Consider the following 24,959-nt stretch of genomic DNA (forward strand, 5'->3'; position numbering starts at 1 on the left):
TTTTGCATGACTGCACATGTATAACTTGTATCAAATTGCTTGCCTTCTCAATGGGGGGGCAGCAGAGGGAGGGAGGTAAGAAGAGAATTTGGAATTCAAAATTTTAAAGTTTTTACATGTAATTGGGGGGAAATTAAATATTAAATATATACATATATATATACACACACACACATACATATATATATTATGAGTTTAAGATCTTTGGGAGAGAAAGACCTTAAGGAGAAGCAGACATTAGCTTGCAGCTTCCATTCTTCCTCTCATCTGGCCAATGCTAACATTGTTTCAGCCAAACATATTCATCAGCAGGGATGACTGGCCAGAGAGCAATGCAGGTGCAACTACTAATAAAGCAAAGAAAATGAACATCAGTGGCTCTTCTCAGAGCAAATGAATGTGAGTATCTACTAGACCTCAGCTTACTCTTAAGATGTTCAAGGAGCAGCCACATTCAGTTGCAAGAAAAAAACCATAAAAATGAATGGGGAGAAGTCCTGGACCTGTGATTTCATTGGTAAAGGAACTCCAAATAGAACTCTCCCAATACAAGTCAGCATCTTCTTTTGTCACTTATAGTCTTAGAGAGGTGCCTCAGAGCACTGACAGGCTAAATGCCTTGCCAAGAGGGGTCTTCCTGGCTACAATGCCAGATCTCTATCCACTGGGCAACACTGCCTTAAAAAAGAAAGAAAAGAAAATAGAAATGAAAATGCTTGCTCATGAAGGAATTCAAAATGAAGCTTTGGAAGAATAATTTCCTTTGAACATCCATCCTTTAAAGAAATATATTAATAACAACACTATACATCAGTAATCTGCATAATGATTTATACTTTTGAAAGTATTTTACAAATAAGATTTAGAGCTAAGACCTTAGATGTCTTGCAGTTCAATACTCCCAGCTTACATATGAGAAAACTGAGTCCTAAAGATATTAAATGACATACCAAGACTGATATAAGTAATAAGTAGCAATTGCTCTGCCTCCAAAGCCCATGCCCTTTCCACAACCCTCATAATCACATTGTCTAGGCAGATGAAGAAATTAAGGTCCAAGGGAGGTTGTGTGACAAGGTTATAAAACTTAGTAATGGTAGAGCCAGGACTAAGCTTTCCTGATACCAAGTTCAATGTTCCTTCCATTATACAACACTTCCATCACTTAGCACAGTGCCTAGAATATAGTAGGCACTTAGCAAATGTTTATTAACTGACCTCTCCTTTTTCCAAATTGGAAGTATCATTTAATCAGCTACTTTATTTACCAAAATGTCCCTATTTGGGCCGTGTTTGGGAAATGGAACCCAGGAACCAGTCACACAAGCAAAATGTTTAATCTGAATCTTAATTTAGTTTTAAAATAACTTTTTTTAAAAAAAAAACCCATATTATTGGTGGGGCTGGAGCAGTCAATGTGAATAATGAATTGTTTAATGTCTAAAATTTAGCAGGCAAGCAAATACTATAAAATTGGGGGGTTCAAAAGGTTGAGGAGAAAGAACAGAAGAAAAAAGTAATAATTTCTCTTAAGTAAAAGTTGGAAGGCTGAACTTTCCCATTCTGCTTTGTCCTTCATGGCTATAGCTTTAAATTAATTTAAGAAAAGATGATGAGTGAGATGAATCCTAGAGTTCAGTTCTTCCCATGCAATTCCCAGCCCTAGTTTTTCCTTCTAGCCTATATCTGTGCTGGTCCAGAATGGGCCTGCCTTCTTCATGGAAATCAACATTTGGAGTTAATCCTCTGATAGCATCTCAAGGTGGGCCCCACTTCCTGTGTAGACTGAGGCCTGTGAATCTCTATGGCTTGAGGGGAAGGAAAGGGGGCAGATGTGGAACAGTGTGGAATTTAGGGGACAAGATTTTGAAGAAGAAGATGGGTAGCACTGATTATAAGTACTTCTTTTAGCACCACATAGGATGAAAAAAGGCAGCCAAGAGTAAGAATGAGGAAGATGGAGGAGACACCAAATTTCAAAGGATTTTCAGAACTACCACTGTGCCACTCTGCCAAGAAGTATCATGCAAGAACTTATCCCTAAGCCAGTGTTCAACATCTTTCCCTCTCCTTTTCCTATCATCCTAGGGATTAAAGTAAATTAGTTTTAGAGAGGAAGGTACAACCTTCCCCCCTCAAAATTAGATTCAGTAAAATGGAAAAGAGGTTCAGCTACAATGGGCTATTGGTATCTTTCTACAGGAGGTCACTTTCATTTCCTTGGTACCCTGAATCTCATCTAACCCTGGTGATCTGAGAAAACAGAGAATAGGCAACAAGAGTTAGGGGAGGAACACAACTATGTTGTACCTTCAGAAAAGAAAGGACTGGGGTAAGATATTAACATCAAGAACATTATAATCAGAAGAATATTGATAAATATAGATAAAAACTGAATGAAGAGAAGAAATTAATAAACAATTGGAAGAAAGAGCCATCACAATTGACAAATGCTTTTTGACAAAGGAAACTCAGTTAACATTTCTTAAGAAAAGTGAATATATTACAAGTTTTACAAGCCACTTCATGAAGAATGAAGAAACTTCATGAATATTCACATTGGTTCAGGAAAGCAATAAAAAAAATTAAGTTAAAATAACAAAAGAATAAAAATAGAAGTTAAAGCTAAGAAAGAAATCAGGAACTTGAATAAGAGATGATCAAATTTAGAGCAAAAGACAATGACTCCATAACAAAGGATTCTCTAAGGAAGAATGGCAGAACTGGACTACAAAATGGAGAGGAAGAAAAAAAATAACAGAAGAAAATTAAACAAAAATAAGATCAGAGATGGGAGCTCTACCATTCAAGAATACTGAACATGAAAACAGAAGATAGTCTAATGTTAAGAGATAATCTAATGATTATAAGTCTTGCAGAAAATCATCAGGAAAATAGAAAACCTAAATACCATGTTTTGAGAAACCACACAGCAAAATTGCCCAGAAATATTGGAAGCAAACAGCAAAGCAAATATTGAGAGAATAAACAGAAACTAAATGAAAGAAATTTTAAGAAAAACCAAGAAAAATCAGAACTGCAACAAAATTTTGCAGGCAACAAGGTTAACATTTTTTCCCCCACATTTAAGACTAAATCAGAATGGCACAGAATAGCCCACATCTACAAGAAATCAAAGGAAAAACTTGAAAGTGAAAAAACTGAAACACAAATAAAGGTTGGTACTCCCAAAGCATATCCTGCAAAGCTGAGACTATGCAGCCTATTTGATGATAGAAAAACTGTATGTTTGGCAAAAAGGAAGAAAATGAATCACTTCTTCAAAAGGATCAAGATGTGGCAATATCAATATTCAAACTAACTAAATAGAAGAAAGTTAAATTCTTTCAGAGAGCAATGAAAGATGAAGAAATAAAGTACTTGTTTTCATGTGGTTAAGGCTAGACAAAGTCATGAATATGGAGTGGGAGTGTTTTGTTTGTTTGTTGTTTGATTTTCTTTAAGGAAAAAAGCACATTGTCTGAAAGACACTGAAAAATCAAAGGAGGCATCAATGTGCTAAAGAGTCTATGAAACAAAAGACATAATGAGGAATTTCCGAAGGAGAGCTGGTGAAAAAGAAGAATATTTCAGGAGAAAATCCATCCATTCATTACTAAATCAGCATTAAAGGGGATGGGATAATATAGACTCTTAGGGTGGGAATGTATTGAGTTAGATAGTGAGACATAATTTTAAAAATTGATCAGAACTAGAAAAGGAAGGTCATGAGACACTTTCAGTCCTTCCTCCCAGACTCACACATTTAGGGTGGCAGGAGGGAAAAGGGAGATCACTGTAGAATAAATCACAAAGGAAAAAGTGGGAAATGGGCACCACCAGCAGAAAGATACAAAAGCAATGTAGCATTACAGTGTGGTAGAGAATAAAACAGGTATTTTGCAATGTACAGTGCTGGGATGTGGCAATACTTAAAGAAATCAGCTTCTACAAGATGGAGTCATGTGTGTCAATACTAATTTTAACTAGAGGAGTAGGGGATTGATTAGGATCAAAGGGGAACAGGGCTCAGAGACAGTGATATCAAAAGAGATAAGTGATGATTTAAAAGACAAAGAACAAGATAAGTCTTCCTGGACTCAAGATAACAGAAGACTCCCCATAATGCACTATGCCTCCATGAAAAAATTAATATTCATTAGAGAAGAAATTATATGTAGAGGGCCACATACATAGCAAGACCCCATGTGTAGCAAGGGCTGTCCCCTGGACTGTAGCATGAAGGTGTCTTTGTGTGACTTGAAGGGAGTTAGAATTGACATCTCTAGCCCCTTCTTCTTAACTCCTCCAAGAGAGACCTTCATTCCTGCCAAGAGGGGAAATGGGAATTTGAGACTGGACACTACTCTGTTCTCTGCAGAGAGAGGGGGTAACCAGCTGAAATTATGTCTGTCGGCTACCTTTAAATATTGTTAGTCTAGGGAATGTGATCAGGTTCAATCTAATTTCTGCTCACTGTATCATTTTTGGTGGGAAGGAGGATTCCAAGTTCTATATCCAAGGCTTGACCTCTTTCCCACCAAATGCCAATTCCACAATGAACATGCATAGCAAAGAAATCATTTTATCCAAATGGTAGCAAAACATAAATCAGAGAAGGTTTATATAGGAGAACAAAGTGAAGGAGCTCTCCAACTGGGAGGGCAATAACTCAGCTCAACCAGGAGAAAGAGTTCTAGATCTCACCTGGTGGGAAACTCCCCAAAGTCTTTATTGTGGCAAGCTAGAGATGAAGACGTGATATAGACTACCAGCTCCCCTTTCCAGAATCTTTTCCCTTTAGCAACCTACAGTGGAGTTGGCCTCTTTCATCTTCCTTCTTGAAGCTGGAAGCTGGAAACACCAGAAGAGATTTGATGCTTGAAGAAGACTTGAAGCTTGAAGAGTGCCTACAGAGGACCTAAGAAGGATGGAGCTCTCCCATTATCATCAACTCTGCCTCATTTCTCATGCAGGGCAGGGCATTTATCTCTACCAATGAGGAGAAAGTACCCTACCAATGGACTTTGGGACAGCGGTTACAAAAAGTAGTCTAATAAGTAAAAGCAATAAGAGGATAGATAACAGCACTTATTTGGAAAGGTTCATTAAATTTAGTATCAATGAAACAGAATAATGGATAAGGTTGGAAGGAGCTATGGGAAGTGGAAAGATTAGGAGAGAGACAGAAAGAGAGAGAAAGAGAGAGAGAGAGAGAGAGAGAGAGAGAGAGAGAGAGAGAGAGAGAGAGAGAGAGAATATAAAAGTAAGACTAAAAATAGTTTGGAATTTGTCATAGTAACAAAAGATAGGGGAATTTGTGGGGAAGAAAAAGAGATTAGGTTAGCAAAACAAACCCCAGAGATTAAGTGCTGACTTAAAAGAAGAGAAATATACATACATTTAATAGAAGAAAACATAAATTTAAGAATTGTAACTCTAAATGTGAATGGATTAAATTACCTAATAAAAAGTGACTGGAAGAATGATTTTTTTTAAAAAAGAAAATATAACAGTTTGTTTCAGATAATAAACACATTTAAAATATGAAGACAGAGTGAAAGATGAGGGAATGGAATAACACGTATTGTGTTTTAAGGGACTCTAAAATCAGGAATTGCATTCGTGATAAACAATAAGGCAACAATAAAATTTAACAGTATTGAGACTTCTGGCAAAGATATCTAAATGAAAAGATTCTAGCTAAGAGCAGTTCCTTCAGGCAAAGTGGAAAACATTACCAAATGAAGCAAAAGGTCAACAAACCAGAGAGAATACAAATGAGGTAATTCACACACACACACACACACACACACACACACACACACACAAGAAATGCTATGAGCTCCAGATTTGAGCCACAATGGGTACCAATCTTGCTCTTGACAGCCTCATCAAGAAATGTTGGCAGAGACAAGTACAAGAGACCAGGGTCTCTACTTTAAGGCTGACATCCAGGAGATCTGGATTTACTTTACTTAATGGAGATATTTAGGCCTTGTTCACACCTCCAGTTTGAATGATTCAATCAAGATATAGCCACATCTGGTAAATGTATTAGGTTTGATAAATATAAATGGGGGGGTGATTTTGATCCCATTTCATTACATAACCAAACTCTATTCCCTCAGATCTCTTTTCTATATCATGAACTATCAGAAATTTCAAACTGGATATTCCATAAACATTTCAAACTCAACATATCCAGACCATAAGTCATTATCTTTCTCCCAAAAGCACCAAGTCCCCAAACTTCCCTATTTCTATTGAGGGCACCCCTATTACATCCAATCCTTTCATTTCACTCACCCAGCCACCACTCTAGTTTGAGTCCCTATTAATGGGGATGGGATCTGAACCTCTAAAAGGAAAAGACCATGTCTTTGGAATCTGGACCCCAAAAAGGAAAAGCCCTGGACTTTCCCACATGGCCAAATCTCTGGCCTGAGGCTATAATCTTATCAACTAGCCTTTCATTATGGCACTCAATCTCCCAATTCTCTGTTACCCTTAATTTAGCCCAGCCCTCCATTGTCTATTACCTCCAGATGGCCCCCTGCTACTTCCCACCTTTGATCCCATCTAGACCCCATTCTCAACCTCCCAGAAACTCCCATCAAGAATCCTCCCTAGATCCTTCCTCTAGTCTCCCTAGGTTACTGTCCACTCCCATCAAGATACCCCTTCTCCTAGACCACTCTTCCAGTCACCTCAAACTACTTGGCCACTCCTAGATCCCTCCCACAGTCTTTTCTGTATATAAGGTCCATCTTGTCTCCATTAAGAGGCTGAGATACTTAAAGTCTAGCCAATGCTCAGATTCTTAAAATCTAGCCAATAGCTCAAAATGTTCAGATTCCTTAAGACTCTGGCCAATACGGCGGATGTTCTAATAAACCTTATCTTTGGCTGAAGGAAGGCTTGGGTTGAATTCATTTGGACAGGACCTGTGTGTTGTGATTTTGGGGTCCCAGAACCCCTAATTCTCTAAACCTCAACACTATTACCCTCATCACCTTCCAACTGGTCTTCCTGCTGAGTCTTTTCTGATTGCAGTTCATCTTCGCATAGCCACCAAAGTGATTTTCCTAAAGTGAAGGTCTAACCATATAAGTTTCTCCTCCCCTTCAGTGGCATACTCCCCTTAACCTCTAAGATGAAACCTAAACTCCTCTGCTGTCATTTAAAGTTCTTCAAAAACATACTTTCTGTTTCATGATTTTCCTTCTCTCGTATTAGTGCTTTTATACTGGTTGTCTCCCTTACCTGGAATACATTCCACCTTCATCTCCACTTCTTGAAGTCCCTGGTTTCCTTCAAAACTTAGTTCAAGTGCTACCTTCTAGATGGAGGATTTCCTGATCCCATCTCACTCCCTGCTCCCCAACCCCAACTGCTAGTACTTTCTCTTCTCAAACTACCTCATATAGTATCTGGTTACTTATTTTAGATGTGCATGTTGTCTTCCCAAAATGATTATTGTCATCATCACATAAAAGGTTCTCTTAATTCTACTAATTTCATTGTACATCAGGATAATGATTACAAAAGTCAGGTGAAGAAGAGAGTGAGAAAAGACAATGTGCAGTGACCTGGGTCTTGGCTGGATAAAGTGGAAGATGGGAGAGAAGTGTGATCAGATCTTTGCAATGATATATTCTAGTGTTTATTTCATTCTCTGTCTTATTTTTCCTTGTGGGTAGGGGGAAGGGAACATGATAATAAAATATGACAGAGGGAAGATCAAGTTTAATAATCATAATAATTAATATGAATGGAATAAAGTCTCCCATAAAATGGAGGTGACTGGCAGAATAGATCAGAAAACAAAACCCTAAAATAGACTGTTTACAAAAAAACAGACTTGAAACATAAAGATTCACATGGAGTTAAAATGAAGAGTTGCAATAGAATCTATTCTAAGCGAATCTAAAAAATTAGGATGACTCAAATGGTCATGATTAAAAGAGGTAGGTAGGTAAAGTATATTACTCTTAAAGGAATTATAAACAATTAATGTGTGTGTGTGTGTGTGTGTGTGTGTGTGTGTGTACACACACATATACACACAAACATCCAATGGCATATCATCTAAGGATTTTGCATAATGACTCTATCATCCCATGTGCTAGCTATCCCTACTGGATTTATTTCATCTGCAAACTTGATGAGCATGTCAGGTGTGTTTTTATCCAAGATAAAAAGGTCAAATAGCACAGGTTCAAGCATAGATCCTTCAGGGGAACTCTATCTGAAATAATGACAACGAACCATTAGTCAGTTAGGTAACATAGCATATAAAGCAGTACACTTAAGAGTCATGGAAATCTGAGTTCAAATCCTACCCCAAATACTAGCTGTGTGGCTTTGGGCTATCTCAACCTCAGATTTCTCATCTGTAAAATTGGGGGAAAATAGCACCTACTTCCTAGTGGTGTTGTGAGATAAAAATGAGTTAAGATTTATAAAGTACTTTGCAAACCTTAAAGGTCCATATAAATTCTAGCTATTATTAGCCATTATTGTTGTTAACAATTATTGTTGTCATCTGACCAGTTCTGAATCCATCTAATTGTATTATTATATTGCCCACATCTCTTCAAATTTTCAGTATCAGATACTTTATGAAATATGGTTTTAAATCTAGATAAAGATTTATCAAATAAAAACCTATACTGTTCCTCTAATTTATCAGTTTAGTAACCCTGTATGAAAAGGAAATAAGTTTGGTCTCACATGATTTGTTCTTGATGAAGCTATGCCAGCTCTATTTAATTACCATTTCATATTCTAGTGGCTTGCTAACCATCCATAATAATCAGTTTAGAGTATCCCAGAAACCAAAATCGAATTCACTGGCCTATAGTATGCAGATTCTGTTTTCTTCCTTTTCTTGAAAATTAGCACATTTGGCCTCTCCAGTCTTGTAGTACTACTCTCATTTTCCATAGGCTTTCATATATGACTGACAGTAGTTCAACAATCATACCTGCCCATTCTTTCAGTATCAGACATATAGTTCATCTGAATCAGATGACCTAAATTCATCAAGGGCTGCTAGGTGCTTTCTTACTATCTCCTTTCATGGATACCAAACCCCTGTTGGACATTTTTGTTCTTTCACTTCAAGTGGAAGGTTTTTCTTCTTTGCAGAGAAAAAATATAAGTAAAATTAAAATTGAATAGCCTTTCCTCTCTGCTGCCCATTATCATTACCCCATTGACTCCAAGCAATGGTTCTATTCATTCTTTGATCTTTACTTCTACCAATGTAGTTTTTTTTTAATTTACTCTTTCTGTTGCCCTTAACTGCTTTGCCAGCCTCAGATCACTACTTTTACAGGACCATGATAAACTATTAAATTATATCCCATTATGTGACCTTACCTTCAGTACCTCGACACTTTTTTTTGTACCTAAATTAGCTGGTGAGTTCACTGTGCATCCACATTGGTCTCTTTAAAAGAACTTAATGACCTGACAATAGTTTTACAGCAGCGACAGAAAAGATGAGAGGTGTTAAAGAATTACTGAATGAAAATCATATTTTTCCACTTTGCATTGTACTTTTACAAAAACTGACATTGTACTAGGGCATAAAAACTAGTAAACAAATGCATAAAAAGACATATTAAATATATCCTTTTCAGGCCACAATCCAATAAAAATCATTATTAATAAGGTGAATTTGAAGAAAGAATTCAGATTTGCAATCGAGAATAAATAATACGATTCTAAAGAAACAGTAAATAATTTTATCAAAGAAAACGATGACAGAATATAACATAACCAAAATGCTGGTATGGGGCTAAAGTAATCCTAAGAGAAAAACTTAATGTCTCTATACACAACAAAAGTGACAAAAGATACAATGAATTGAGCAGGGAATGAAAGAAAAAATAAAGATCCCAAGTAAACACAAAAAACAGACATTCTGAAGATCAAAGAAGAAATGAAATTAAAAGCAAAAAATCTGCTGAATTGATGAATAAAACTAAGAGCTTTTCTTTTTTGAATAGGCTAATGAATGACACTCCATTAATTAACTTTATCTTTTTAAGGAGAAGAATTGAAGTTGTTAAAATAAAAAATGAAGGATGGGAATTCATAAGAGATGAAAAGGAAATAAAAAAATTGCTAGAAATTTTCATATGTAATTATATGCCAAACAAGGAAACAAATAAAATAGATGGTTACAAAAATACCAAAATACCTAGATAAACAGAGCAAGAAGTAGAGAAAGAAAATATCAGAAAAAGAAATTGTGTAACCCACAAATTAACTCTTAAAGTAAAAAGTCACAGGATGAAAGGAGCTAAGTGAATTAGATTCAATATTCAAAGCACAATTAGCTCATATATTACATCCCCCTTCCCCCCCAAATTAGAATTTATCTTACCAAACTCTATTAGACAATATGGTCCTGTTCCCCAAACCAGGGAGAAATAAGGAAGAGAAAACATACTTTAGATAAATGTCACTAATAAATTCTGATGCAAAGATACTGAATAACATACTAGCAATAAGGCTATGACTGTAATAATAATAATAATAATAATATTGTATAGTAAAATAATCAAAAGGTTGGATTTATAACAAGAATTCAGGTAGCTCAACATTAGGGAGACTATAAATAGGAGAGAACACATTACTATAAAAATAATAAAAACAAAAAATCCCCCAAAACTAAACCCCATCCCAAATACACAGCACTCCTTTATGTTAACAATACTAAAAATAAATAAATATCTAAGTAGATCTTTATTTAAAATAATTATACATACACACACACACACACACACACACACACACACACACATATATATATATATATATATATATATATATATATATATTAAAGTAAGCATCTAAAACTTTTTTTTTGGTTATAGAAATATACTAGAAGCCTTTCCAAAAAGATCATGATAAAGCAAGCAATAGGACAAGATAAAGAACTTTAGGGAACAAGAATAGGTAAAGAGAGATCAAAATTATCTATGTGCCAATGATATGATAGCTTACTTATAAAATCCCAGAGATTCAACACAAAAACTAATTAAAACAATCAGTAATTTCAGTAAAGTATCAAGATATAAAATAAATCCACAAAATTATTAGCCTTTTAATGTTCACTAAGAAAACCCAGCAAGAAGACATAGGAAAAGAAATCCCATCCAAATTAATTACTAAAAAATGTATAAAATATCCAGGAGTCTACCTACCAATAAACATTCAAGATTGGTATGTATACAAATGCAAAACAATCTTTGCAGAATAAAGACATAAATAATTGAAGGAGATAATTTTCTCATGGTTTCACTGCACCAACTAAAAAATAATAATGCCACTTAAGCTAATTTACAGATTTAATGCTATGACAATCAAACTACCAGGGGACAAAATAATAACAGAATTCATCTGGCAGGGAAAAAATCAAGAATATCAAGAAAAATGATTAGAAAAAGTATTCATGAAGAAGGCATAACCTTTTTAGAGTATAAACTACATTTTAAAACAGTACTCATCAAAACTATGTGGTTCTACTTAAAAAAACCAAACAAACAAACCAGAAAAGTAGAAGATTAGAACAGATTGTATAAGCAAACAGCATCAACAATTGAAAATTTTAGTCCAGTGTTTGATAAAAGAACATAAATTATTTGGGGGAAAAGACTTCCTTTTTTGATCAGAACTGCTGGGAAAATTGGAAAAAAACAGAAATCAGATTTAGACTTCCAGTTCATGTGACAAGGAAGATGGTGGATTTCTCATTTTCACTGAGCCCTTTCAACTCTATAAACCTCTAAAAGGAGATTAGTTGTCAGATATAGAATATTTATAGTTAAATCCATTGGAGGAAAAAGAGAGAACCCTTACAGAAATAATCATCATCATCACTATCATTATAATCATCATCATCACCACATTTAAATAGTGCTTTAAAGTCCTTCATACATACATTATCTTATTTGATCTTCACCATAATCTTTAAGATAGGTGCTACTACTATCCCCCCTTCACAGATGGGGAAACTGAAGTTGAAAGATATTTGTGGATTATCTAGAAGGTAAGTGATTGAGGCAGAAAAGAGCTTTATAAATTAATTCTAATCCTAAAAGTGTTCACTCAGCACCTCACTTCCACCAGCCTTAATGTATACACAGCTGGAGCACAATTTAAAATTCAAGCTTGTGCTGGACCTATCTTAGGACCCCATTCCTCTTGCTACAGAGACTCTGAGAGGGTTTGGGATGGGGTCGGGGTGGAGGTTGGAAGACAAACCAAAACACCACTCCAGTTAGTTAACTGGAGGGATATTTAATTCTCAGGGCTGGGCCATGCTAATATCATAACAATGAAAATCCTGCCTAAATTACTTTATAGATTTAGTGCTAAACTAATCAAACTACCAAAGGGATAATAGAGTTAGACAAAATAATAAAAAAATTCATTTGGAGGAATAAAATATCTACAGTAGCAAGGGTGGGGTCAGGGAAGGCACCAGGATAAAGGAGAAAAGGCACTTCCACACCTCTGATCATATTATAAAGAAACAATCATCAAAGCTCCTGAAGAATAAAGCATAATCAATTGATTTTAATAACCCAGTGTTTGGAAAATTTGAAAACATGAAGTACTTAGAGAAGAATGCTCTAATTGGCAAGAACTGTTGAGAAAACTGGAAAGCAGTCCAACAGAAATTAAGGTTGGACTAACCCCATACACCATGTGCCATGATAAATTAAAAATGGAGACTTGACCTAAATATTAAAGATTATAGTATTTTTAAAAAGTAGAACAGAAACAGAGGAACTATCTTTCATAGCTATGACTAGATGGTGAATTCTTAGCCAAGCAAGAAATAGAAGTAAGCATAGAAGACAAAACAGTAAATTTTGATTAAATGTAATTAAAAAGCTTGTGCATGAAAAAATTAATTCCAGTTGGATAAGGAGAGAAATGGCCAATTGTGGAAAAATATTTGTATCAAATGTCTCTACTGGTTTCAAAGGTATACAGACAACCAAAGAAGCGGCTATTACAATAGTCTTGTCTGGCATATAGTAAGTGCTTAATAAATGTTTAATGAGTTGAATTGAAGAGATGGTGATGTTAAGAAAGAAATTAGCAGAACTACCAAGTACCATCAAAGATGTAAGAAGTATGATGAACTCCTTACTACAGATACTGTTCATGCAAAGGAAAGCTCAGTTTAAATATGTGTTTTCATTTAAATCAAGTAATGAACTGATCATGGAAGGCTTACTGGATAGAAAGAAAATCTTGGAGTTAGGGAATTCTGCATTTTAGTCCTCTGAGCAGCTGGTAGAGTGTGCAACTACGGACAATCCAGTTAGATTTTCAGTACTCTTGACAACTCTCAAAGACCATATGGCTCAGGGATGATTTTGTTCTGGACCTACAGGTGCAGTTTCCATACCAGAAGGTCCCTACACCAATAAAATCATAGGTCTGTGTAAAAAAATTATCTGGTCACCTTCATTATAATTTACCAGAAATACTTTATGTGTACTATATCTCACTGAGCTTAACTTCAATTCCTGGGAATATTCAAGAGTAGATAATTAAAGAGATGTTTGGTGGACATCTAGAAAGGGATATGTTAATTACAAAGAGCCAATGTGACTTTGTCAAGAATAGGCCATGCCATACTAACCTCATTTACTTTTTTTTTTTACAGAATTATTAAGCTCAGAGTTGAAGGGAATGTTAAGATCTAGCTATCCTAGATTTTACAAAAGTATTTGATAAAGGATCTCACATTTTTTATTGAGGAAAATATAAAGATTGGACTAGGCAATAATATTCAGAACAAGATGGATGACTAGACAGAGAGTAGTCATTGATGATTCAATGTCAACAGTTGCAGTGAAGTACCCACCCCATGGATCTGTGCTTCAATGTAAGGTGTTTAACATTTTTTATCAGTGACTAAGATACAGGAATATACATAGCATGTTCATCGAATTTGCAGGTGGTAGAAAGCCTGGGAGCTAATAATAGGTAGTAGTTAGTATTTTTCTGGTTTGTTAAGGTTTGAGAAGCACTTTACATATGTTATCTTATTTGCGCCTTACGATGGCCCACGAGGTAGGTGTTATTATTATCCTTACTTTCCAGAGGAGGAAACTGTGGCTGACAGAGGTTGTGACTTGCCTAGGGTCACATATAGCCAAGTCAGTGCTACGGCAGGATTTTAACTTAAGTCTTCCTGACTTCAACACCAGCATTCTATCCACTATACCACCTTGCTTCATTATAATCTTGCTAGCAAACTGGATGAAAGTTTGGGTCCCCAAAGATCTTGACGTGATAATTCATTAGGTAGAAATCTAAAGAGATTTAACTTAGTAGGGTTAAATATAAAGTCTTACCCTCAGATGCAAAAAGAAATAATTTTCCCATGTAGGAGGAGTCATGATTAGACAGCAGTTTGTCTAATAAAGACCTGATGGGTTTTGTGAACTGCAGGCTGCATATGAGACAGCAATATGATGCAGCAGTCAAAAAAGCTAATTTGATCTTGAGCTACATTAAGAGATACATAGCTTCCAGAAACAAAGTGACAGTCCTACTGTCCTCATCCTTCATCAGACTTTATCTGGAGTCCTGGGTTCTGTTCTGGCCATGATAGTTTAAGAAAAACATTGGTAAGTTGGTGTAGGTATGTTTATGTGTGTGTGTGTGTGTGTGTGTGTGTTACTGCTTTCTCTATGCACATATTAATATACACATATACATGCATATATGTGTGCATGTATGTGTGGTTAGGGTGGGAAGCAATGGAAGGGATTCTTGCTTTGGTTGGGAAGTTCCACTAGGCAGAACATAGCTGGGGAAGGATGTCTAGGACTTTGCCCCAGGGTGCTGAACCTAGACAGCACCAAACTTAGAAGGCGATTCAAACACCTGCAGTAATTCCTCAACATAGAAACAGCAGACCTTAGCATCTATTTAATAAAAATAATAAATTAAAATAGGAACCAAGCAGCACAGGATGCATATTTCACTTCAACTGAAGGCATGATTCAGGTGCTTACTCACTTTATGGCAAAATTTCTAGTTGTTGCTCTGGCCATAGGTGACTTGTGAAATATTGACTACTTAAGACATTTTATTATTCTGTATCTATTTCCCAAAGTCTTAATTTTAACCTTTATTTGATTCTGTATTTTGTATCTACTTGAATTTGTTTTTATTGTTACTATTGTTTTTCACTTTGAAGGAAGAGAATCCAGGACAGAGGATACATTTGTGAAGGGCTGCGGGAAAGGGGCAGACAGTCAATTTGTGTCTGAGAGATATAGAAATAAAATATGGGGTATTGAAATGAATGGACCCTGAAAACCTGTATATTTCCTTCTTTCTCTTTCTCTTGCACTCTTCAGTGGAACAGAAAGGTGGAACAGGAATAGCCAGATTGTAAATGGGACTAAATTACAGGCCATATTCTTGACTAATGAATTACAAGTAAACCTATTGGGATTAAGTTTATATTAAGATTTTACAATAAATGGATTATCAGCAGTAGCGAATGAAAATGAAGTAACTTCAGTTGAATCAGAAACATAACCTTCTTTTTATGTGATTTGCCATTAAATATTTATTTAAATTGAAAACAGAAGATTTATATATTTAGCATCATCAGCTATGTCAGTGTTTCCTATAAGGTTGTCATGTCAATTTATTATTTTAAGTGCTGGCTCAAAGCCTACAGAAATCTTTGGAAACCATAGATTTCAAATTTATAAGTTCTAGGTTCGTCACAACATTGGCAAACACTTGGGAATAAGCACAACACAGCTGCCAAGAGTATAAATATACCTCCAAGATGGCTTTTACTGAAAAGCAAATAAACACTTATGGTTTGGCCATTTGCTGTAATTGGGCCCACCGAGAAAAAGTATTACTTTCTATGATCTACATGCTTCAAAGTTCAGTTAAAATGATACCTCCTCCAAGAAGCTTATTCTAAATTCTCCAGCAGCTAGTACCATGAAGTTATTTAGTATTGCTTTTGTATGTATTTCATACTTTTCTTGTTATGTATTATTTACTCATAAGAGAATGTAAGCTACTTGAGGGCAGGTTCTATTTAATTTTTTTCCTCTTTGTACAGTCATTGTCTAGCATAATGCTTGACACAGAATAGGCATTTAATAAATGTTTGTTAAACAAATGAATGAAAAATATTTACATACAAACTGTCATGTTATTTATCTACTTCAGCTTATCTAAGTTTTCAGCCATGAAGTTGAATTTTTCATCAAACACTACTTTGGCTTGTTTTATGAGAAATGCATACAATGAGTTTAGCAGCTACTTTTAAAAAATAACAATCAGTTGAACTTAACTTACATTAAAATGAGTGCATATCTGAATATGTACAAGCCAACAAAATGATCCCCAAACTAGATTAAATTGAAAATATTTTATTTGAATAGCATATGTCCATATAATTTTATATTTATAATTTCACAGAGTGAAATACAATATATTACTTTTCCGAGTTACCAGGCGTAAGATAGCAAGTATTAAGCAACACCTACACAGAAATCAAACTTTTTACTGCAAATCATTATTCTTTCCCTTTTACAGCTTTCATTGACCCAGAACTAGTCTTATTTGCTGAGCTGCCTGGATTCCAAGTTGGTCAATTATTTGCAATTCTACTCAGGCCCCCACTAGACTGAAAAGCTCCATGAGATCAGGGACAATGCTTTATCCAAATTTTGTACTCTTCCTTACACTGAGTCTGGAACAGTGCACAGCACAGAATAGATATATTTTTTTAAACAAATAAATGTTTGTGGAATGAGTGAATAACTCAGGGGCCCCTGAGCCTACTCTGGAGCCATGATTCTATGCAAAATTATGAAGCAGGTGAAGTTTGTCCTTAGGGCTTTTCAGCTTCCTAGTTATATATCCTGTTCCCACTTGATGATACAACCTTGAGGTACTTGGCATATTTCTCCCAAGCAAAATTTCCTGCTCTGAAAAGACTGGAGACTTAGTCACAGTAAACTGACAACAAATTAAAGTATTACCTCTCCCTGTGGAAAAAGCCTTAAAATCTTATGGTAGAATTTCAGCCAAATAATTAGTCATTTGGGAGGATAATTATTAATCAGGGACAGATTTTTAAGGTAGGGTGGGGCCTTCCTGAAACCTTTAAATATCACATAAACCTGCTCCAGCTTTAGGCTGCTGCTTGTCAATTGGATCTAGACCCATATTCTCAAAACTGGGCCTGAACAACCAATTTCCAAAGATTAACTCTGATGTTTGTCATATATTTATATATCCACATATGTGTATTCAAAGTTATATGTAGAGTTAAGTGTGTGCATGCACACATATGCCTATACATATGTGTATGTATGTATTACATATACATGAAAGAGACATATACCACACATATACAAGGATGAAACTATGTTGATTTTTATCTTTGTATCCTAGGCACCTAGTAAAGTCAAGTCTATACATATACATAGATGTACATGTACACATACATCAGTATAGAGATACACATAAATAGAAATATATATATGGATGATATAGATGTAAATGTTAAGCTTCTGAATGAAGGGCAGGTATTACAATACTTAAGGGAAAAAGTACAAAGAAGTGTTACAGAATCATTCAATGAATAACGTATAAAGATAAAACATAATGGGAAGTAGGAAACAAAAATGGTTAACAGGCAACTGAAACTCGAGAGAGGCAAAAAAAAAAGTGAGCACTTATCTGTCTTCATTGAATTCAAGCTACCAGGACTGAGTCAATTTATTACCTCACAGGGTTGTGATAGGTGAGCTATTGTTAAGAAAAGGAGAAATGCGTGGTTTTTCCCTTTTGTTTTGATTCTTCTTTCACAACATGATTAATGTGGAAATATGTTTAACATGATTGTACATATATAACTTCTATCAGATCACTTGCTGTCTTGGAGAAGGGGGAGGGGAGAGAGGAAGGGAAGGAGAAAAATTTGGAGCTCAGAATTTTACAAAAATAAATGTTGAAAATTATCTTTACATGTAATTGGAAAAAAAAATAAAACACTATTAAGAAAAAAAGAAAAAGAGAGATGCTACAGGACTAGGGTTGAACAGATGATGCCCTACTTTTCATAAAGAAAGTACATATTTCTAATTATAGGCCCGTAAACTTCAAATTTTGGCAAAATTGTTGAATGTTACATATTAATATTTAGAGAATGAAGTGGTGATCACCAGGAGCCACCAAGGGTAAACAAAAAGAGAGGACAAAAAGAGAGGATGGAATTCATTTTCTTTTATGACATGAATTACTAGATTGGCACCTCATTATCTCTCCCCCGTCTGTGATTTCATCACCCAGGCTGGATGGGAAACTCTTCCCCTCAACACATTCATTTTTAATTGCCTCAAATTAGTGATTTTTGATAATGGTCTGGATAGAAGGTCAAAGCATTTGCTTTGTAACTAGTAACAAATGCACCAGAAGTTGTTTGGAAGTTTCTGTTTAGCTACTTACCTTGGTAATTGAGAGAAGCTTTTATTAAATAAATAAATAAGTGAAATTTACTTCTGAAGCACCGAGAGGATTTGAAAATACTTGAGGGGTAGGACTTAAGATACAGTATTGTCATGGAGCTCTACTGTCCCTACAGCTTACTTCTTACCCTCTCCTCACTCAAGTGATTGGTGCATCTAGTCATTCACTGGTTCAATTCACCCTAGGTGATCTCTTACAAGGACAGGCCAACTGTGATTTTAAGTTTCAAATTGAGACTCTGTAACCAAAAGATTCCATTAAATAATTCAAACCTTTTTTGTGCTTTTTTAAAAAAAAGTTTAAATAAAAATGGTTTTAGCTGAATTTAGCATATCCATCAATGTTGTTTCTGAATCAAACCAGTTCTCTTCACAAAATCTAGAGTAATAAACAAAACCAAGAAATACTAAACACTTTCACAAATTCATCTACGCAAATGTCAAAAACAAATGTCCATAAGATAATAAGATCATCGACGTAGAGCTATAAAAGATATTAGAGGCCATCAAGTACAACTTCTTCATTTTACAAAGAAACAGAGGCACCAAAAAGTTAAGTGATTTGCTCAGAGTCAAATGGTTATTAAGTGAGAAGCTATTTGAACCTATGTCTTCCCTAACTCCACATCCAGTCATGTATCCACTCTGTGTAGTGGAAAAAAATATATAAGGATTTATAAAAATCTTTTTAATATGAATGAAGTAACATATTGGTAGCACTATAGGCAAAGAACTTTAATTTATTCACTGCTAAACCTGATACAATAATCTGAGCATAATTTCAAGTCTTACATTGCCCATGGATTTAAGGATTCAGATGGCTACCACTGAGGCTCCAGATTTAACAATGCTCTCAATCATCATATGAAAGAATAACAAGTATATCATAGCTTAGTACTACACTCACACCCCACCAATTCCTTTTTTTTTTTGCCCATCAGAGAGAGAAAAACAAAGAGGTTTAATTTGATTTACAGACTGAAAAACAACACTGTATGTACTTTTTGTTAGAGGAGGGGGGTAGTGCAGGGAGGAGAGTTCATCCAGCTGGTTCTCATCTATGTGCCATGATTCTCTGTTTAGTTTACACTATTAGACTCAAAAGCTTTGCTTTAATCTTAACTGCTACAGTATGCCTTATAGTAGATTCTATCATGTAGCTTCTTGATAGGGTTTCAGGCTTTGGCAAAGCCCCATCTTTCAAGCTGTCCATTACCATATGGGTAGTAAATGCATCCAACATTTTTTCATTGGCGCCTGTATCATTACGTCTTGTCACCAATGGTTTCTCTGATTTTCAGCAAATTGTTACACATACTATGGTTTGGAGCTGATGAGATGATCTCCTACCTTTATAAATATATGGCCAATCCTCTTAGGTCCTCCCTATCCCTTCTCTTTTTGCTGGTGACCTAACATTTTGGGGAAGGGAATGAAGAACCTTTTGGGGAAAAAGCAGTACAAGAATAAAATAGCAGAAAGCAACAAGGGGAAGACAGCAAGCTGCCAGAAGCCTATACTCACTAAAGCACGTCTAGAAAAAAAAGGGAGGGGGCAAAAGAGATTGAAGGGCATACCTGATCTGTCTTCATTCTGTGAATCACATCTCCGGCACAGTTCTGGAATGGTCTTCAGTGATGTCACGAGTACTAAATGGGAAAGCAGAGGGAAAAGGACATGTAAAATGATAAAAAGGGTAGATTAGTTTATTTGTTCAATTAGTGCCACAAATCAGGACAGCAATAATGATATATAATTCCCTGTATGGAGTGGTTCAGATCACTTAGATGATTTGGCAAAATCTTGGCTGTTATAAAAACACAGAGGTAGACAGAGAAACAAAAGAGGTTTTGGTAGTGTGACTTCATTTCACTCTAGAGTGTGGTTTGTGAAAATAATATTTCCTCTGTACCTAATCCAATCTGGGTCCTGCTTAGCTTTGAGTATTGCTATGTCTCATGCTCCCACATAAAATAACAACAACCAAAAGGCAAGTTGGGAAACTTTCAAGAGTCACTTTAAGTGACATGCACAATAGAGAATTAGGGTACCTCATAAAGGACTACGGACAATCTAGACATTCATCTTTTCATGGGCTTCCTAAACAGTCTTGCTGTATAGCCTTAACCTGTGAGAGAAATTCCACTGTAAAATCAAAAAAAAATATTCAGTAGGATGGAGGCTGCAGAGCACTAGCATCTATTTTAACTGTTTCATAAACACACAAAGGAGGTTTCATGTTTTCAAATAGTTATATGGTAGGCAAGGGCCTGGTAAGATAATATTAGAATCAATTCAATTAATTTTTTTTATTTTTAAAAAATACCTTCTAGATTCGAGGAACTATGATAGGTGTTAGGCTATGTATGCTGGGCATACACAAAGATGGACTAAAATACAGCTTATAATCTAATGTGAGTGGGGTATATATAAGAAATGTACACGAAGAGATATAATACAAAACAGAATGTAAAAAATGCAGAGGAGAGATCAAAACAAAATTCTATGAGGAGAGAGACTATCACTTTTATTTGGAGGTGTGTGTGTGTGTGTGTATGTGTGTGTGTGTGAGAAGGAAACCTTGAGGAAGGAGGGAGAAACTAAGCTGAGCACTACAAGGATAACTCTCAACAAATGGAAATTCAAAAGGGAGCAGAATCCATATTATAGCCATAGGAAATAGGTGTGAACAAAGACAGAAACAGTAGAGATGAGATCGTTAAATAAAGGTCATAGGAAAAAGTACAAAGCAGTGGTGCTTGGTCAGTCACTTTCTCATGGGGAATGAGGCATCTGTTTATTGACCTTAGAACATTTGAGAAGTCTGCTGTCTTCCTAGGGTATGCATCTGAGCCATGACAAATAACTAGCCAAGACTTGTCAAAACAGATGACTACTACTGATTGCTGGTGATTCATATGGGCACACTTCATACTGCCAGAAAGAACACAAAAAGTACAGCCAAAAATCACAAAGTGCTGGGCAAGGAACTAAAGACCATAGGGGCACAGGTTATGTATTCCTTATTATGGTCCATTGAAGGAAAGGGTACTGAAAAGAAAAAAAAAACATTGACTCGGGAAATGAGCATTTGCAAATAATGTGGTATCTGAGAATAACATTTGGATTATTGGATCATGGCTTAGAATACAGGGATGACAAAGTCCTGGTCAGGAATGGAGTGCACCTAACAAAAACTGGCAAAAAGTTTAAAAATTGTTTTTTCCAGGTATTTTGCAAATCTAATCAAAAGGGCTTACAACTAAAAAGGATGGGGGTGGGGAGGGTTGTCTATGTTTAACTATTAAGCTGGGTACCATAGAAGGTAGGTTTAGTGAAGAAGAATAACAGTTGAGATACCCAGAAGTTCACAGGAGACAATCCAAGAAAGAATATAATAGTAAAAATTCACGGCCTCAGACTTCTATATAGGGATACCAAAAGATTAGCTAATAAACTAGAGGACCTAATACAAGAAAATTTGACCTCACAGGATATGTATCACTGAGACTTGAAAGGATGAATGAAACTCATGACTGGAATGTGGCTATAGAAGTGTATACCTATTCAAAGAAATAGGACCAGTAAAATGGGGAGGGTGAACAGCACTATCTATTTAGAAAATGTCCTCATCAGGAAATCTTGAAACAGAAGAGAATCATGTTGCAAACTATTTGGGTGAAAATTGAAGGAATGAAATAAAATCACTTTTTGTCACTAGAATACAGAACAGACAACTGAGAGAGAATAGAGACAGATGAGAAGTTTTGGAAATAAGTTGACAAAGGTGGTATAGAAAAATAATACAGAAGTGATGGGAGACTTCAATTATACAAACATCTACTAAATTTCTCTGTCTGTCTGTCTTGTCTCTGTCTCTGTCTCTCTCTTTTCTCTCTGTCCATGTGTCTCTGAGTCTGTCAGTCTCTCTCTCCCCCTCTTCATTTTTCTCTATCCCTTCTCTCTCCTCTTTCTCTGCTCCAAGAAGATCATCTGGTAACTTCTTGACCTCTATTAATGATAATTTCACCCTTCAAAAGATAGAGGAACTAAAAGAGAAAATTCTAAAAGGGATCTAACAGGGAAGAGCACATTGCTGTAATGGAAATTATGAGAACTTTGTGGAGGCAGTAACCACCTTCCCCTAGAGTTTTTGATAAAGGCAAGAAGGTGACATAGTCTGACATACCACCTAGATATTGGGAGCACAGATTTCAAGGGTTTAATAGAAAGAATAGATAGGACCTCATGGACTAAAATTCTAAAGGGCAGTCAGCCCAGGAGGGATGGGAGATGATCAAGAATGAAAGTATGAACACACAAAAGGAAACAATTCTCATAAATAGGGAAATTAGGAGTTATCTGAAATGCCTGAAGTGTATAGACAGAGAATTCACCAACCAACTTAATTTTTTATATGGAATTATTTTTAATGTTATTTTAAATTTATGGAATAAAATGAACATTTCCATAACATAGAACAATGAAAAAGATGATTTTAAAATGGAAACAAAGACAGGTAATAGAGGATGAGTATATGAGAATTCCAAATTCCCTGAAAAAGTGTCAGTTATCACAGAGCACAGAATGAGCTGAGGAAAGGTCAAAACAAAAAGAAGTGGAGTGGATTTTTTTAGTTATATTGGGGAAAAGAGAAGGAATCCTGTGTGGGGTAGATACTGTGATGAAAAGTATCAACAAAAAGAAGGCAGAGATACTTGATTTTCATTTTGCTGTAGTTTTCACTTTCATTTACAAGAAAAATTGTCTTTGAACTGAAAATGGCTGAACAAAAATGACTAATAGGGAATTGATTTCTAAATTAAGTAAGACAATAAGAAAATATCTGTCTTGGATGAATTCAAGTCATCTGGCATAAAAGTACTGAAAGAATTGGTGGGTGTGATTGCAGAACCACTGTATTTTATTTTTTACTTTAAATTTTCATTTTTTCACTTCAACATTATTTAATTTTTTTAAAAAGCCAGTTTTAAAATTAAAATTTAATTTTTTATTTTGTTTTTGTCAGTGTTATTTGGAAGAATGGAAAATAGATATTACAGGACTTGAGAAGGGCAAATACAGTCACGAATTTTCAAAAAAATAAAGGGACATAGTGATATGGCCCTATAGGCCAATGAGCTTGAATTCAAATGTATAGTTAAAGAACTGATACAAAAACTTTTAGAAACGAAAGCACGGATTACAAAATTCCAGTATGGCTTTACCAAACACAGATCATGTCAGATAAATCTTATTTCCTTTTTTGAAAGGTTTACTAAACTGTTGGATTAGAAGAATGCTGTGGTGGTAGCTTACCTGGATTTTCAGAAAAGCATTTCATAGAGCATCCTATACTGTTCTCATGGAAAATGCAATAATGTGTTGCACAATCATATAATATTCTAGTCCACATCTCTCCACATTTTTCACAGCTGGATTCAGCTTTTGTTGAATGGCTAGACTCAAAGAATCCTTTTTACTGCTTCAATGTCAAATTCACTCAAGGTCTTCAATCAAGCCTTCCAGGGAGTTATGTTCGGTCCTGTGCATTTTTATCAATGACTTGGGGTATAGGTGATGTGCTATTCAAATTTGCTAATGACACAAATCTGGGAGGGGTAGCTAACACATTAGACAAAAATGAAAAGATATTGACAGTCTCAAGCATTAGGCTGAAGCTAAGAAAATGAAATTCAGAAAGGACAGATGTAAAGTCTTATACTTCATTTTGAAAAATAAGCCTCATAGGCACAGGATGAGAGAGGCATGGTTAGAAAATAATTTGTTCAAAAGATTATCTGGGGGGGGGGTTTAGTGGATTACAAGCCCAGTGAATTAGCAGTGTGTCAATGACCAAAACATAAGTAATACAATAATGACTTGCATTAATAGAAGCATAACTTCAGATACTAAGAGGGTCTTATTGCCTCTGTACTCAATCCTGGTCAGACTTTGTCTGGAATATTTTGTCTTGTTCAGGGAACCACAGTTCAAGAAGAACGTTGATAAGCTGGAGCGTGTCCAGGATTTCCTGGATAATCAAGGCAATCAAGATGGTGAAAGGGCCTTGAGTTCATGTCACATGAGGATGGGTTGAAGGAAATGGTGAACTTTAGCTTGAGGAGGAAACGATTGGGGTAAACAATGAGAGTTGTCTTCAATTCTCTGAAGGGCTGTCTTGTGTAGGAAGGATTAGAATTGTTCTTTTTGGCCCCAGAAGACAGAACCAAGAATGATGGGTGGGAATTACAAAAAGGCAAATTTAGGTTTGATATCTGGAAGGCTGTCAAAAAATGAAGTGGAATATTCTGGGAAGTGGAGAGCTCTCATCCTTGAAGGTCTTCAAGCAAAGGCTGGATAAGCATTTATCCATGAATATAATTGTAATTTCTTTGT

The 24,959-nt window shown here is 35.6% G+C and overlaps 1 protein-coding gene across 1 annotated transcript in view; it reads right to left on the reverse strand.

Moving 5' to 3' along the window:
• SNCAIP (synuclein alpha interacting protein) overlaps positions 1-24,959 on the reverse strand; it is a 222,245-nt gene that overhangs the window by 64,522 nt on the left and 132,764 nt on the right. The window contains 1 exon segment of the mRNA XM_078152968.1: positions 20,138-20,209. Coding sequence (XP_078009094.1) covers positions 20,138-20,209 — 72 coding nt within the window.

This window comes from Phascolarctos cinereus, unplaced genomic scaffold, assembly GCF_003287225.1.
Source record: "Phascolarctos cinereus isolate Bilbo 61053 unplaced genomic scaffold, phaCin_HiC Scaffold_4;HRSCAF=312, whole genome shotgun sequence".
NCBI lineage: Eukaryota > Metazoa > Chordata > Mammalia > Diprotodontia > Phascolarctidae > Phascolarctos > Phascolarctos cinereus.